This window comes from Mercenaria mercenaria, chromosome 15 (assembly GCF_021730395.1).
Source record: "Mercenaria mercenaria strain notata chromosome 15, MADL_Memer_1, whole genome shotgun sequence".
Classification (NCBI taxonomy): domain Eukaryota; kingdom Metazoa; phylum Mollusca; class Bivalvia; order Venerida; family Veneridae; genus Mercenaria; species Mercenaria mercenaria.
Window position 1 is genome coordinate 56,810,211 of NC_069375.1, and position 17,623 is coordinate 56,827,833.

The window sequence follows — 17,623 nt, forward strand, 5'->3', positions numbered from 1 at the left end:
CTAGTTACAAAATGTACATATTTATGTATAGGTTCAAAAAATATATCTCTAAGATTTTTTTTTGTTTTTTTATTTTTTTTTTTAATTGACTTTTTTCTTCTAAAAATGTTATATGTGATATCCGGACTAGCTTTCATTTAATTATTTTTTTTTTAAAAAATTGACTTTCATGTCCATCATCCAGAGAAACTAAAGAGTAAATTCATTTTGACTATTTACTTCTCTCTGGTCTATTTTCTTGTCATTTTGACTTGTCGCTTGTCCCTCACTGGGTTCAAACATCGCTCGGGACGCGGAATATCATGTTGGAAAGCTATCTAGCAGGCTTACGAAAGGTTCTATCGTTGTTTCTACCAACGTGCCCGCCCATGATAAGATAATACACGAATTGGTACCTAGGGTCTCCCTCCACCATCAAAACCTGCAAGATCGCCTAATGACCTATGCTTGTGTCCGTTCAAACCAACAAAAATGTTATAATTATTGTTTGATAACAAAATATATTAAGGACATAAATTTTACTTCTCTCAGACTTGAAATGAAACATTCATAGCAACACAGGAATGACAAGCTCGTTAATTTGTGCCCATATTAGAGGGTTGATAAGAAGATAAAGAAGCTTTTGAAATTTGATATTTGAAAGCATTTATGCATGTTATCGTTCATTTTCTATTAAACTTGATGTTCTCTGTAATTTCAAAGATAATAGAAGTATAAGTATGCAAAGTGCACTGAACTGCCGTACTATGATATACACGCACATTTCGCTGAACTAGGATGCTGTGTTATGTATAGAAATACTAACAACAAATGAAGAAGTGCCGTTCGATCACCATCTGACTATAACTGATCATTTATATACATTGATACATTGTCGTTATCAAATTCATAAATTATATTTTTAAAAATCCTGATCTAAAATGTAAACGATATCTCTGTGGTTATTTTTGGGGTAATTTCAAGGAATTTGAGACGATAACACTATGTAATAAGGTAATGAGTGTGAAAGTGACCATGCGCCAGCAGAGAGATACGTAATAATATCAACGGACGAATTACTACCACCTACGTCAGACTTGTTAATTAGTAAGTTTGACTTCATAACTCTTGCGTACGACTTTATAACTCGTATAGTAACTTAGTAAGTTAGTGCTTCTTAGTAACTCCTACGTAGAATTTACTAATACTTTCGAAGGACTTTATAACTCTTATGTTTGACTAATTTAAAGTATATCGTACGTCTTTTTTCAAATACAAGTGATACAGCTAACAGTAAAATTTGCGTGTCATCAAATTTTATCTATGAAAACAGCACTTATAATTCTCCTTCATTGCGACAGAAAATGAAATAATTTGTGTCAGCCCTCTTTTTACCTGATAAGATTAAGTGTTCGGTTGTCGGTAGATATGTATGCTATATATAATGCAAAATTTAGTTTTAAACCATCAGAACAACTGATGAATGAAATATACATAATTTAAAATTAAAATAAAAATTTTCTTAAAAGTTATCTGAAAATGCTAATCGCAAGGTGGATTGTCATCTTTGCAATATTGGGAGTTGCCATATGTCAAGACGCGGATGGGACGTATTTGCAGACATTACTGAAGGGTCTTGCAACTTCTAACAACGTGCAGCAAGCCGGTTTATCTAGCGAAGCTCTTTTTTCACTCGTTGGCTCCGTTTTACAAGGTAACCTAGAAAAAATCATAAATGGTGTGGTGGATACATTGACAATGACACTAGATGAGGCGGCCAAAAACTACACCAGTAGCTTGTGCTTGAATCATACAGAACTGTTCATCAAGGCACTGGCTCGCCGAGAAAACTGGGCGCTTAGAAGTAAGCATTTAACATAATTATATTGTTATTGGCCATTTTATCATTTTAATTGTTTGTTCTCTCCGATGTCATCATCATCCAATGTATAAGTGAAATAAACTAGAAACCTGATGAAAACTTCTACTGTAACAGTAGTAATGTTTTTTTTTTTTTTTTTTTTTTTTTTTTTTTTTTTTTTTTTTTTTAATGTGTTTAAGTAGTTATAACTGACTCCAAAATGTGAAAGTGGTAATTCTTCCTCAAAAATAAATGCTTGTAAATAGGCATGGTATAATCTCTTTTCTAGTTGTGTATCGTTTAAACATGATGTCAAGCTTAAGATGCTTCATACATAAACCTGTAGATTTAAGGACATTTAAATTGTCTGTTGTTAGATTTATATTTCGTTGAGTCAAAAGTTACGAATACAAAAAGGTTATATTGTGCATTGTTTTGTCAATGGAATACAAAAAGCCAGAGCGGACGCAATGTTCAGTGGTAACACTGTCTTACTATAAAACCATGGGTTCTGAGTTCAGCCCTCCTCTGCTCCAACTAAACTTACTAACATTGGGTACGGATGCCTTTCACCTCGTTTATGAAACTTGAATGTTTTATGTATCTTTTCTCTATTCTCAACCAGAAATTATTAACAGTCTTCTTTGCGTGTTGCCCATACGGATTTTTGGTGGCGACTATAAGTACGTTTACAAACAAAGAAACTAGTAGAAGCTAAGACACGATCCGTTGAAAGTAAAAATAGCGAAACAAAAATAATTTAATGAAAGGAAATTTGTTAAAATATAGGATACAGCCATTCTTCAAATAATGCAACACTGCAGACAGAAATAAATGACAAATTGGTTCAGCAGCACTGTGACATTGTTTACTGTTAACCTACCAATTATTATAATAAAGTCTAGTAAGATAATCCCCGTGGTAGCCGAGACATAGTGTTTTCAAACGTCACTATAAAAACATTTAAATAGTCTTATTGAAATTCTGCTGCAGATATAATACATGATTTCAACATCAGTAGACTGAGATCAAACGTATCATGTTCACAGGCATTTCAGGTTTGACAGCATCTGTGTCCAGCTAGAACGTTTCTTTAAGTAAAAATAAAAGCTAATTAATTATTTCACTTCCTTACGTTTGTGTTTAAATCATACAGCTTCAATTTAGGCCTCATTTTTTACGAGCTGCGAAAAGCTTGCAATATTCGTGCTTTCTACTGACAAACAGTTAAAATGTAAGTCCTACTAATGTCTTTAAACTCTTAACACGTTTTAGCGCCAATACCTTAAACATTTACTAGAAAGTGTATAATTATTCTTTCGACAAATTCAGTGGTTGACTCTATGGGAAAACCTGGAACCGATCTGATGGACTTTAGTTTGAACTGGGCGGGAAATTTTGACGAATGCGTTGCTATCAAAGCTGAAAGTTACACAGATCCAGTTGCTAAAGAAGGGTTGGAACATCCTTATACTGGAAAATACTGCACCGCAACAGTTCAGTTGACCGATGCGGTGCGTATATGTCAAATATATATAATATATCAAATATGTAGTCTCGCAAATCGATTGCAAAAATGTGATATTTTGACCTATACATAGTTTAACATGTCTATAAACTTTTTTTGACATTTAAATGTGTATTTGTTCGTTTTTCAGTTTGTTGTGAAGAGTATTACTTCTCAACAGAAAACTGAAAAACTTACAAGTCTTCTGTACTTCTTGTATCAAGTTGTTTAGAGGTATATACATGTTTGGGACAGTTTTCATGTGATGAGATGCCTTAGTGCCTTCTTAAAACTGATATTTTTAGTGACGAAAAGTCGTAGAAACAAAACTTCTGGCGCAACTGTTATGTACTTGTACTTTTTTTAAAAACAGACTCTAAGTTTTGCTGGTCCATTGGGATTGAATATTGGTATGTGCCTTCCTGATACATGTTCCAGTGCAGATGGTTCAGCATTGATGAATATTGGTAAGACGCTTGAAAATTTACAACTTACACTCGCAAGTCTTGTTAATATTATTTTATGGATGAACTTTATGTAGTTGAAAATGTTGTGTTTTGGATTTAAGGTCTCACATTTTTGTTAAGTAGAGATGTTTTACATAACATAAGTAATGACCAAAAAAGAATAAATCCAAACAATGATGGAAAATCAAATATAATCTTTGATTTTAGTGACTCGTCTTCTTCGACTTAACATGACAATTCCAAAGATGTACATGAGCTGTCAAGAGAAATCACTCGAGTTCACAGATAAGGCTCTTGCAGTCACGTAAGTATTATACCGTAAGTAACGTAAGTAGCGTAAGCGACAAATGCGTCAGATTGGAAAAACTATTGCTGCCATTCATATTTGTGCTCTTGTAATTGCAAATAGGAGGTAGTGAAGTATTTGCGTTTTTATCATAAATAATACATAGGTAAAACGACATTATTGTGTGAGTGCCCTTCGTAATTACGCGAAAATTGCCCTGAAAATGAATAATGATATTCAGGCCGATGTATTTAATCGGATAATTATCCCCAAATTGTGCATGAGAAGCTATTATATAATACAACATTTTTTATATCCAACTTCTTTGCACTTTGCTCTTTAGTGATTTCCGTGGTATTTCAGAATTGTAGGTTCCATATTTGCAGCTGTTATTGTGGTAGCAACAACTTATGACGTCATTATTCAACACTACCTCCGGAAGGGAGCTAAAAAGGATAAAACGGTAAATGATGTATACGGTCATATGATCTGATGTCATGTTCGTAGGGACATGTTTAATAAATAATGTCCGGCTTTTGTCACTACTATGTCCCTCATTTGTAGACACAAAATAGTGGACAGTATGCTTTAAACAATAAGCAATGCTTAGTTTCCGTATAGAATACCACTGCATAACGTTTATGGTATGGTATTGTGTGGTGTGGTGCAGTGTGGTTTTGTAGTATAGTGTAGTGTAGTGTAGTAGAGTGTAGTAGAGTAGAGTAGAGTAGAGTATATAAAAACTAAGGAGCATTTATTCCGCATATTGTACCCTACCCAACTGCACTCTTCTAAATACCTGTGTTCATTCACTGAAATAGTAGGCGACTAGGATAATTAATTAATAAATTCAAAAATCACTCTTACAAATGCATATTGGTTATGCCATTTGGTTCTCAAACCTGACTCAGAAGTTGAAATGAATGTTTTTTATCACTAGAACAAGATTTGATTAAGAATTATAATTGTCACATTTTCTATTTTATACACTATTGTGTATTTTAGCAAAAAGATGACATTAAAGCTGTCAATGGGGTCGTAAACGCCGCATATAATCACTCGATTTCAAAAGACGATTTATCAAACAGTGATATGAAAGTCCACAAGAATGGCGGACTGCCAAATGGCTTCACTGACTTGGAAAAGGCAACAAACAGTGAAATAAGTCCGGATAAAGCTCCTTATAAACCAGGTACAACTCAGCAGAAATAAACCATAATGTTAGAATGCTTTCATGAGAGGATTTACTACAAAAATATAAACACGCATTAAAGACGCGCCACAAAATGACTGTATTCTTTTGTATTTTCACAATGGTATTTATACATGGTTTGCATGAAATGGTTTGCATGAAAAAAATGAGATATACAAGCATTTAGTTGTAAGCAATCGCCAATTACAGGTATACCTGGAAAGCTGCTACTCTCTTTTTCTGTATACACAAATGCTCCGAAAATCCTGAACACTAATCAGCCGAAGGGAACGTTGACCAGCGTCAATGGAATCCGCTTCCTCAGTATGACCTGGGTTATTCTTGGACATGTATATGCATTTGGGCTAAACTTAACGGGTAAGATTAACATAGCTTGCTTAAATATATTTCTTTCTTTGTATCTTAGGATTTAGTTAGACCTATATTATCTTAAGTGCATACGCATTTTCAGCCTTTGCTTGCGGAGGAAGTTCCTAGTTAAACGATTTTATTAACTATCACAACAGCAAATTTTATCTGCCGTGTGCTGCTGTAAAACGGCTACCGAAACTTGGATTCAGTGTTATTTTCTGGTCCTTTGGGATCATGACGTTCATTCAGTATATATGTACTAGTGTTTCCGATTAAGCCGCTGCTAGGGGCATGAGAGACCTTTCATGAACAGACTCAATCAAACCGAATATGCCTCCAAAGTATCTTTTTACAGATTTTGTCACCTAAGTGATTTCAGGCTCGGTATAGCACCTTAGTATATAGAACAACAGACTTTTCGTAAACATGCTGGATGACTTCCTAGCTTTGAAGACTTCTTTACTCAAATCGAGGTTTGAAATTAGAGCGACAGGCGATTTGACCAGGCGACCTCGCGACCTCCCGCTCTCAAAGCTTATGTCATTAAGCTATCACTGACTTTTAACCTCTCGGCTAAGTTTGTTACGGATTATTTATTATTTATTTTCTAGGGTTTAACGTTGCACCGACACGATTATAAATCTATGATTTAAGGTCATATTGCAATTTTTCCAGCTTTGATGATGGAGGAAAACCCCAGGTGCCCCTCCGTGTATTAATTCATCACGAGCAAGCACCTGGATAGAACCACCGACCTTCCGTAAGCCAGCTGTTCTGCTTTATCACATGAAGAATTTAACGCCCTGCGTTAGACTCGAACCCATATTGATGAGGGGCAATTGATTTGAAGTCAACGACGTTAACAACTCGGCCATGTGGGCACCATTGTTATTAATTGTGCTAAATAGAGTAATGTTATTTCGCATGTCATATACATTGATATTTGATCGGTTTAGTTTAGCTTTTATACTTCCCTAATATTTATACTAAACTGTTTATGTAGTGATTAAATTATATGAATAATATCCTATGACATGTTCGCAAGCGATCAGATATACCGTAGTATAACTTAAGCAAAAGTAGTAATTTTGTTAGAAAATCAGTAATTTTCGCACGTTCTTACACTGTATATTTTTCATTTTTTGTAGACAATTTGGCAACGTTTTTTCCACAAATAGCCAAACGATTCACATTCCAGGCGATAATGAATGCATCCTTTTCTGTAGATACCTTTTTCGTTCTCAGGTTATATTAAAGTTTGTTTGTTTATTTTATTTGTGTTTTGTTCTGTTGTGAATTATTTTGTTTTCTTCTCTTTTTTGGTTTTATTTTGTTTCGTTTTGTTTCGTCTTGTTTTATTATGAAACTTTATAAACTATGTTAGCAAACTGAAATGATTCAACAATGCTATCCAGCGAATTCTATGAAGTATAAAAGCCCTAGGGAATAGATACAGTTTCTTTGGAAATATTAGCTAGACCACGTTTTTTCTTGATAGGAAAAATATAAACACTTGCTGGATTTTCTCTAAAGATTGTTTTGGTAATTCATCAGAGATACTTTTAATACTTATGATGCTAACAGTTTAATGTACCACTTTTGTTTAATTTCCTAAGCATCTTTGGAGTCTCAGACATAACAATTATGACATATACATGTACTATTTTCTTAACATTCGTCATCGTTAACTGGACCGGATTTTAAAGTTTGTATGTGCCATACTGTCATTAAAGATGTTATAACTTCAGTGGTTTGTTAGTGTCATACCTTTCGTTACGTGAGATGAAAAAGAGAGGGGGAGCGTTAAAGTTCAACTGGCTGTTGTTTTACTTTCATAGATACTGGAGGTATGACATCATATGATGATCTATATTCCAATAATGTACTTGAAACTGATGGTCTTCACAAGTTGACTTGAACAATGCTGCAATTAACATATTGTGAAGTATTGCTTTATGGCTTAGCCCTCGATACATGATTTATAATATATATTTACATTAAAGTTTTACTTCTGACAGCATATATGCTATAAGATTTCGATAAAATATTGCTTTTAGTCTGACCTTTCTACATTAAAACATATTTGCATTTCAATGTTGCTTTTAGTTTGACCTCTCCACACGCGCTACACATTTGTTTACAGATTTGCACGTCTATAGATGTTACTGTTTTACATTCACACTCTGCTTCCAGGTTGACCCCGCCATACATGCTACTGCTCATGTTGTATGTACCAACGTTTAAATACTGGGCGAACGGACCATTCTGGCCACAGACAGGCGTAGACGTCGATGAATGCAAAGACACCTGGTGGACTAATTTATTATACATCAATAACGTTTACAAAGCAGACAAACAAGTTAGGATTAAATTTGTTCAAAGTATTTTTCCGAGTTTTTATGTTAATATAATGGCAGGACATGTTTGCTGAATTTTCGACATTGGGTTTATAGTGATACAAAGCAAAGAAACATTATTTGGTGATACCATGGAAGCATTTATTCATAAAACAAGCCATCATTAATTTTAGAAAAAAAAAACTTGTGGTCCAACCCATTTGCTTTTCACTGAATTCAGCTTGGTCATATGTGTGTTTATTTAATGCGTTATATGAACCAATGTTTTGCATATTCTAGATTTATATTAGCAATAAAATATGAAATAGTACATGCTGTTCCTAGATGCATATACGAGGGGCGTTCAATATGTAATGTTACTCCGTATGTAGTTCCGTAACCGCTGGTTATTTTTAGATGCGTTATAGAGCAGTTTATTGGAAACACAATGATATATCAATTACAAAAACCTGCATGTTCAAAGTAAAAATATAATCATTTTATTGAGGCGTACTCAGGTATACTAGACCATTTTTATAATTTAGGATTGTTCTGGGCATCAAGACTCTCTGAAAAAAAAATAGAATAACTTGTAAAATGACAAAATTATGTCATTTTTCTACAAGGTAAGCAATTTGTAATAGGTTTGCGTTCATTTTAAACTATTTATTGCATTTTTAATTTTACAACACAATTAAAAATTCTAAACTCGAGGTTGATCACATCTGGAATGGGCGTTGAGAGTGATTAATCAAAGTTGTAAGAATTAATTTCGCAATCGAGAATTAAAGATACTAGTATCAACTTAAAATACAAGAATTTTCTAAACGATGATTATCGCGCCTGACAAAATTACAGAGGCTTATTGTACTTACCTTATCATTTTTCGAGTAAAAATATACACACTCAATCTAAAACTGTTATAAACCTTTTTATTTTAGTTTTCATATGTTTTTGTGAAGATCATGATTAGTTTTATCTGTTTAAACTGAAAATTTAACTGTGGCTCTAGTTGTTGAATAGTATAATCAAGGAATTACATAAGACAATCTCAATATTTTGGACATAAACCTGTCTAGTATACCCGAGTACACCTCATTCAAATGGTTATATTTTTACTTTGAATGTACAATTTTTTATAATTTATATATCATTGTATTGTTAAGAAATTGCTTTATAATGTGCAGAAAATCGCATCGAAAATTAACCAGTGGGTACGGAACTACATACGGAGTAACATTACATATTGAACGCCCCTCGTAGTTTTTCAGTCATATGCTTTTGAATTATAATGATGATTAGTAATAGTAATTTTTGACAAACTTTTTATTTTTGTTAATGAAAATTATTGCTTGGAAATATTGAAATCTTCTACCAGCGTCTTGGGTACATGTCGTGGTATCTTCTAATTATTTACTGCTTTGTTTTAGTGTATGGGATGGAGCTGGTACCTAGCCAACGACATGCAGTTCTATGTGATAAGTCCTTTCATGCTAGTTCCTCTTTATTAGTAAGTATTTTCGTTGAACTTTTCTAGTAAGATTACTAGTAAGCGTAACTTTCCATTTTTCTAATAAGTTTACTGGTTCTGTTTTTTTTCAAGTTATTATACATGTTCAACTTTTTTGCAGTGCACTTACTGGTTCTACTTTTCCTGTAATTATTTTGCTGGTGTACATTTGTTGTTGGTGTATCATTTCATTAAAACTAAAGGTACTGCGTAACATTAAAATGAAGTATGTGAATTCATGTGTTTACAACTCAATGTCTTGTTTGTCATGTAGAAATATATTTTTGGTAAATAAGGCCATTATATGCCTTATTTAGTGAATTTTCAATGAATAAAATTGGACAAACAAAATTGAACCGTTTGGCTCTATTTTTGGTGTCGAACAAGTCTTTAATTATAAAGAGAATAGATGTGAGGTCAGCTATATCTCCCATTCCTTTTATGATCGTTTCGAGCAGTTCATTATACATTTACAATTTACAAGAAATATTTGAAAGTCAAGTTCCGGCGTTTGATTTAAAAGGATCTTCCTAGAGATTTTAGTATAAAAAGATAGGTTCTCTTTTGTCTTTACATATAATTTTAAATTGGTGAAACTGATAAAATAGATATTGGATGTTAAGTTCATATTCCAGGATCAATTTTCGTTGAATAAATAAAACGCAAGAACTATTCATATAGCTACATCCTGTGATATCATCCGGTCCAGTTTGTAAGGCACTTTCTGTAACATATTATTCAATGAAAACTAAGAAGAAATATGTTAAGGAGGTGAATGAACAATTTTCGTGCGAGTTTTAATTGTATCATTAAAATACTTAACTATACTCCAACAAACGAATTTGTTTTGTTTATCTTCTTTGGTTTTGTTTTCGTGAAGGCGGGTATATAAAAGTGAGAGCTTGTCGGTCGGTCGGTCGGTCTGTCTGACGGTCCGTTTTTTTCATGGTTTCCGGACAATTACTAGTAAATGGCTTGACAGGTTTAAATAAATGTTGTTACATCATGAAATAAAGTCAAGTAAGACTTTGAGGTCAGTAGGTCAAAGTCACAGTGACCCAGAACAGTTCAAACGTTTTCGGATGATAACTTGAGAACGCATGGGCCCAGGATCATGAAAAAAGGTAGAGAGGTTGATCAAGCCTAGCAGATAATCCATATTGGTTTTGATATCAGGAGGCAAAAAGTCAAGGTCACATTGACCCGGACAGTTAAACCGTTTCCTGGTGATAACATGAGAACGCTTAAGGCCTAGGATAATGAGAATTGATAGAGAGATTGGTCATGCCTAGCAATCAACCCCTATTGATTTTAAGATCAGAAGATCAAAAGTCAAGGTCCCAGAGACCAAGAAAAGTCAAACCGTTTCCACATGATAACATGAGTACGCTTGGGCCTAGGATCATAAAATTTGACAGGAAGATTAGTTATGACCAGCATGTTGATTTTGAGATTAGTAAAACAATGGTCGAGGTCAAAGTGACTCATAAAGGTAGAACTGTCTTTGACAAATAACTAGAGAACGCGTTGGACTAAGATCACGTTTGATACGGAGGTCACTTATCACTACACAGATGTTACGTCATAAATAACAAAACAAGTTCGACTTTGCCTATAAAATACCATTGTTTGACGTTGTTATGGACTCTTTCTAACTAAACATTTGTCAAACTCATGGTTTTCGGACAATAACTCGTGAAATACTTTACACATTTAAATAAAGTTTGGTACTGTAACACAGGTGTAAGTGCGACTTTGCCTACAAACCACAATTTTTACACAGTTATGGGCCCCTTTCTAACTTAACATTTGCCAACCTCGTGGCTTCCGGTCATGAAAGGGTTGACAGAACAAAATGTTTTTGATACACAGATGTAACATCATCAAAGATATGTTGACGTTGGCTTACTTCTGTGACAGGGCCGTACGTGTTGTGTGAATATTGCTCGTCACTCCTGTGACAGCTCTAGTTTAACATTAAGACCTTTTAATTGTTGCAGTTACTGAACTGATTTGTCATAAAATGCTGTACTTCATGCTTTGTTAAGAAAATGTTTCTGACAAAGTATTTCTTTACAAACTTAGCTCACCTATAGCCGGGGCTGTGGCGTGTCTTGCACTAATACTTGGAAACTTCATAAGCGCAGGCATGATATCCAGTCATAGCCATTTCCATGCGAACATACTGTTCGAGTGAGTATGTTTATATATAATATATTTAACAGTATCTATAGTCTATTAAGATATATGTGATTCATGGAGGAAAATTTATCATTTAGCAAAATGGACATCGGGCAAAAACGTATCACTTTTCAAAGGTCAACAAGGGCTGATATCAAGCTATTTTTAAAAGTTATACATGTACATCTAATTGTTTTAATATTATATCCAATAACTTTCCGACCGACATTTTTTTTTTTTTTGTATTTTACGTTTTACTTTTCGCATATATTTTACGTAAAGCCTCTGCTGAATCGTGCTGTCTTTACCAGATTTGCTGGTAGATCTTTTACAAGGTCAGTCAGCGCTTTTGCCCTGTAATGTGATCTTTTCTGAAGTCACTAATGTGACTATCTATACAACAGAAATGTTAGTAAACATTAGAGCATCAGTATGCAGTGTTTGTAGCTGTTCGAAATCAAATTAAGATTAAGATATTCAGTCTGTATACTTGAATTCCATAAATTTGTTTTAGACTCATGTCAACAGTATCCGGCTAATTATATTTTCAAGTTATAAAACACACAAGTTATTTGTGAAATATTATATCACTATTTTAATATATGTAGATATATCGGAAATAATCACTAACACGAATAGACTTAACTGTTTTAATATATATGAAGCAATGTATATCGAAATGCATTTTAATAATAACCTTCTTATTTCTAGTCAAGATCAAACGGTCGGTATGAAGCTGTATGTTAAACCATGGACTCGGGTTGGACCATACGTTGTCGGCTTTTTCACTGGATATATTTTATACAAGACAGAATGCAAAGTTCAGATGTCAAAGGTTTGAGCTGCTTATTGCCACATTGCCATTATGACTGTAGATTGGGAATTATTTGCTTTATCAGGCTTTGTAGAAATAGCATGACTAGTTATTAATAACTTTGTGTCGTTGATAGTATCTGGATGTGTCTTGCTTCATTTCTGCTGGACATTTCCAACCTATCATATTTAAGTTATAGTTTCGATTATTTCTTATAAGCAGTTTCTTTATTTAAAGGTAGCCAATTTTGTTGGATGGTCCGTAGCAACAGCAATAGCAGTAAGCGTGTTATATGGACTATATACATCTGACGGTTCTCCTCCTGACTTTTCAAATGGTGTGTCTGCCTTGTACAACGCCACGTCTAGAACTGCCTGGGGATTGAGTGTCGCCTGGGTAATATTTGCCTGTGCGACAGGATACGGAGGTAAGTGGTTTCCTCGTACGATGCCGCATCTAGTATTTCCTGCGTATTGAGTGCGACTTTGATGATATTTGCGTGGGGTAACTTTAAGATCTCTGCCCTGCATATGCATACATATTAGTTCTGTTTGTGTATTGAGTATGGCTTTGATGATTTTTTCTTCAAATACGGACTTTGTAGGTTGATGTTTTAGGAAAGATTTTAAGATTATCAAGTCTAGTTTGTAGATTAAATGAAATGTTGTGATGATATTCCAAAAGTTGTAATATGAGTAATACCTGTCTCAATGCTAAAACAAAACCTTTATATGTATGTTAACGGTATTGCAACGCCAAGAATTGTTTATATGTATGACACAAATATTTATGTTTAAAGAAATGCTTAACTCTTTGACCATAAATTAGCATTTTCAAACGGATTCCATTTTTTTACAACTTTTGTTTTATAATGAACATCAACTCCTTTAAATTGAACAAATTATCGATTGGCTGGTTGCTAATATTCGAATCAAATTCTCTTTCGTTTCATTCTTAACGCGGCTTTACTCTTAGATGCAACAATGCAACAATACCCTCCATCTAGCTTACAGAAAATCTATGGTTCTTCTGATCTTGCCTCTCATATCAAAAATAAATGCTGGATTTGCAACAATGGTCTTCCTCCAGTGCTTAAGTTGGAAGGCCAAGCAACCACTTAACCTTTATTGTAGCCAAACAAAAAACAAACATTAAGCAAAATAGACAATAAACTAATCCGTCAGAGCGTGGTATCATTTCATTTTTGCCCACTAACGAACTAAAAGATCATTTGTACAAACATTTTCCACAAAGATAAAATGAGTGAAGTATAGTTTGAGAGGCAAAAGACGTTTCGCAATTATGTGGGATACTGACACATACCTTGCTCGCATACCTTCTTGACAACGATATAACGAGCTTAATATAATCTCTCGAAAAGACCCTTGCTGTCATCGATTTTTCTATTCAAGTCTTAGTTCATTTACATTCTGCGCTTGCGTGATACGTATTTGTTGTGTACAGAAGGAAATCAATTATGAATTTATTAAAATACCTATTAATGCATTGCTGACATGGCGTGTTGTTACATCTTTAGGACGGCTTTTATTTTTGGCATAACTAGTGTAAATGCATTATGTTAAAACGTAAGCAGTTAATAATTTATTACAGGGCCTGTAAATGCATTGCTGTCATGGCGAAGTATAATACCTCTAAGTCGACTTACATACTGCGCATACCTTGTACACCCACTCGTGATTTATGTTTACATCTTCAGTAGGAGAACGATGATGCATTGGTATGATCTTGAAATGGTAAGTTTGTTCATGTTCATCTTTTATATATACTTCGGCAATTGTGCTACAAACTGAAAGAGTCGTATCAAAACGTAATGTACAGCTATGTGTCAATGTTACATATACTTCATTTGTAAGAAAACAGATATGTAGGTGACATGTGTGATTATCTGTCAGTGCCAAATATGCCTCTGTTAGCGGTCTACACACAGTCTCAAGATAACTGACTGTATAAAGTGGTATTGACTTATAGGCGAAGCCATAATCATGATTGTTATAACATTTGGACGTCACTATAATGGGTTGCTGTAACCGGTGTTTGGACCTAAACATTAGAAAACAGTGACCAAATGCTGCAAATTGAATTTTATGGTAATACATTTATTGGCTTTATGTTCTGTTAATATAATGATTTGTTGAGCTGTAAAAGTAGGTATCAAATTCGGGCTATTCATTGGGTCGAATTCGCATTTTAAGGTGGTCGGTACATACTCCTGTCAGCCTTTTTAAAAGGCACTAATTGTATGTAATTCCAACGTGTTTTATAAACCCTTATTTCAACGGAAAATGTAAAATAGGTAATGCACAAGTGTAATTGGGCAATTAAACGATACATATTTAAGCATGGGCCACTTTCATTTCAGATATACCTTTTCTTGGGACATCTTTGTGTATCTTATGCGGCTGCCTTTGTTCTTTCCCTGGCGTTTGAATCCCCAATGATGGGACTGGAAAGAGTGTTGTTAGGCAGAAAGAAAAACAGCTAGACTGCCAACTAAAGTAAAATTACAATGCAAAAGTGGTTAATTGCAATTAATCAGTATGAAACGATAATGATTTGTTGATCATCATGGAATTGAATTTGTACGTTGTAAACAACAACCTCGTTGCTACACATTTTCTGTAGCAAGATAGTTTTTGTTTTATGAATTTTGCAATAGTCATTTTTATTGTTACACATGAAATTAATTAAATGGAATACAACCCTGGAAACAGAATGTCGTCTGAAGGAGGGCTTTTCAAACAGGATACTTGAGGAGCTTTATGATGAGTTTGCATAAAAATCTAAAAGTTCGTGCACGGAAGATCTTTTAGTGCATGAACATTGATTTTGTTGTGTAATTTGCATTTAAATAAAGTGTGTGTGATTCTCAGAAGTTTAGTTCTAATCCGGCAGCGGGTAAAACGTCCCCCAATCAATTAAAAACAAAAACTAGGAAAGTAAGAATGTATGTTAGGCCAGTGCCCTCCATTAAGTTGTTTTCATATTGTCAAGTACCGATGGCATGAAGGTAGAGAAGAAAGAGTGTTTAGAATAGTGTGTTTTAGTTCAATGTATAATTTATAAATATGTAAACCATTTTATGTCAGAAAATACTTTGAACTGAAGTATAAATTTCAATCCAGTAGGAAAGAAAAATATCCGAAATATCTGTTGTTTGTATTTGTCAATGATTACATTTGATTTGTCGTAAATAAAGAACTTAAGTATCTCAAACAGGACATTCTGTTGCATTAACCCTTATCCTGCTAAATGTTTTTAAAATGAACTTATCAATCTTTCAATTTGGACAGTACCATTAACTGTCAAAGGGGTGCTTACTAAAAAGTTTCTGACTGAATGGCGAACATTGCTGACCATGATCAGACTGTACGGATGTGCAGGCTGATCTCGATCTGCACTGGTTGCAAGGGCAGAATCACTTGCCCCCAGCAGTCAAAGGGTTAAAGATAATTACCCACCTTTAGATTCAAGTGAGTAAAGAGATACATTTGAGCGGAGAAATTTAAAGTAAAAGTCATGTTCTTTGATATGAACCTTGTTGACACTGATCAAATGGGAAACTTCGAGAGGTGGCATATTTAAACATGGGGCAACTTCAAAAATTACCTGTTTTGCATAAGAACGCAGCCCCGTCTTCTGAACGTGTTGAACTGTGTAAATATGAATATGCATGTTAGGTCATTTTGTTTAATATATAAGTTTGTTCATTCACTCCTTATTGATAATCAACTACTATACATATACACTGACAAACGTCCAATTGCTGCATTGTTACATCAGTTTCGTTGTTTTAAAGAATTTTATCTAAATATTCAATGTTCGCAGAAGCAGTAATGACAACTGTAATAAAAGAATCTAGTATGAAAAAAACTTTTCTTAACTTTCTGCATACATACTTGCGTTTTCATAATCATTCTGGAAGTGCCACGTAAACTCATTAATAAACCTAATTGATCAATGAAGTAGTTTGGAACAAAGATTTGCTTTGGTCACAACACTTACTGACTTAGAAAACCTGGTACTGTTGTGGCAGTAATGTGACATTAATTTCGTAGGTACAATCGCAGCCGAGATCAAAGCTGCCTTGCCGCTCTAATAAATTGTTTATTACGATTATTGCAAAATCTGTGAAAGAACAGCCTTCTGAGATGCTGAATTATCAAATGGTTCAATGTATACATATGCAAATATTTCTTGGGGGCTTCCGTGGCCGAGTGATTAAGGTCGATGACTTCAATTCACTTGCCCCTCACTCGGGGCGTTGAATTCTTAATGTGAGGAAGCCATCCAGTTGGCTTACGGAAGGTCGGTGGTTCTACCTAGGTGCCCGCTCGCGATGAAATAATGCACGGAGGGGCATCTTGGGTCTTCCTCTACCATCAAAGCTGAAAGGTCGCAATACGACCTATAATTGTGTCAGTGCGACGTTAAACCAACCCAAAAAAGTATTTCTTGCCAGCTGATTCATTTGCAGCCGTGATACAAACAAACGCTTCCCAGAAATTGAGATAGCTAACCCAATGTAGTGTTTGGAGATTACCCCTCAGGTCAATTTGGATTTTTGAAATATGTACCTCAGAGACATCACTATTCATGACATATATATTGATTACAGAATTGTTCAAAAGGAAATACAGTATACAAGTAAGCTTGTTTGAAACTACACATTTTGTCTCGTATTACATGTACTTTCGACTGCCACCATTCTACCTTGTAGAGCATATCAAAGTTCTTTTTCCAGAAGTGCATGTGATATATTATAAGAAAAAATGAATAACCTTCTACAAATCATCTTTTCCTTGTTGTGAATACTTTGGTATAATTTATGACAGACCATTGAGAAGTAAAAAAGCTAAATCAAAGCCTCAATCGGCAGAAATCTTTCTAAACACCTTATACTCACAAATGAAAAACGACATTATAATTTTGATATTTATCGAAAAGGACTTCCAATAATTGATGTAGTCTGTGCCTAATTGTTTTGATAAATATAGTATCTGGTCTATTCAAATTGTATCTCTTTGGAAGATTTTATATTGTTTGAGAGGTAGAATTATTGATGAGAAAAATAATTGTGCACTTAGTAGCATGAGTTAG

General features: G+C 34.2%; 1 protein-coding gene across 1 annotated transcript; it reads left to right on the forward strand.

The window, feature by feature from the left end:
• The first annotated feature begins 1,409 nt into the window (after nt 1-1,409).
• Nucleotides 1,410-15,739, forward strand: LOC123555512 (nose resistant to fluoxetine protein 6-like). Its single transcript, XM_045346120.2, has 16 exons — nt 1,410-1,843; nt 3,173-3,354; nt 3,721-3,814; nt 4,022-4,118; nt 4,464-4,563; nt 5,106-5,292; nt 5,503-5,670; nt 6,813-6,909; nt 7,413-7,511; nt 7,858-8,023; nt 9,431-9,510; nt 11,596-11,703; nt 12,403-12,526; nt 12,743-12,932; nt 14,117-14,259; nt 14,886-15,739. The coding sequence occupies exons 1-16, from the start codon at nt 1,519-1,521 to the stop codon at nt 15,006-15,008; spliced, it is 2,283 nt and encodes a 760-aa protein (XP_045202055.2). The 5' UTR covers nt 1,410-1,518; the 3' UTR covers nt 15,009-15,739.
• Nucleotides 15,740-17,623: the final 1,884 nt, after the last annotated feature.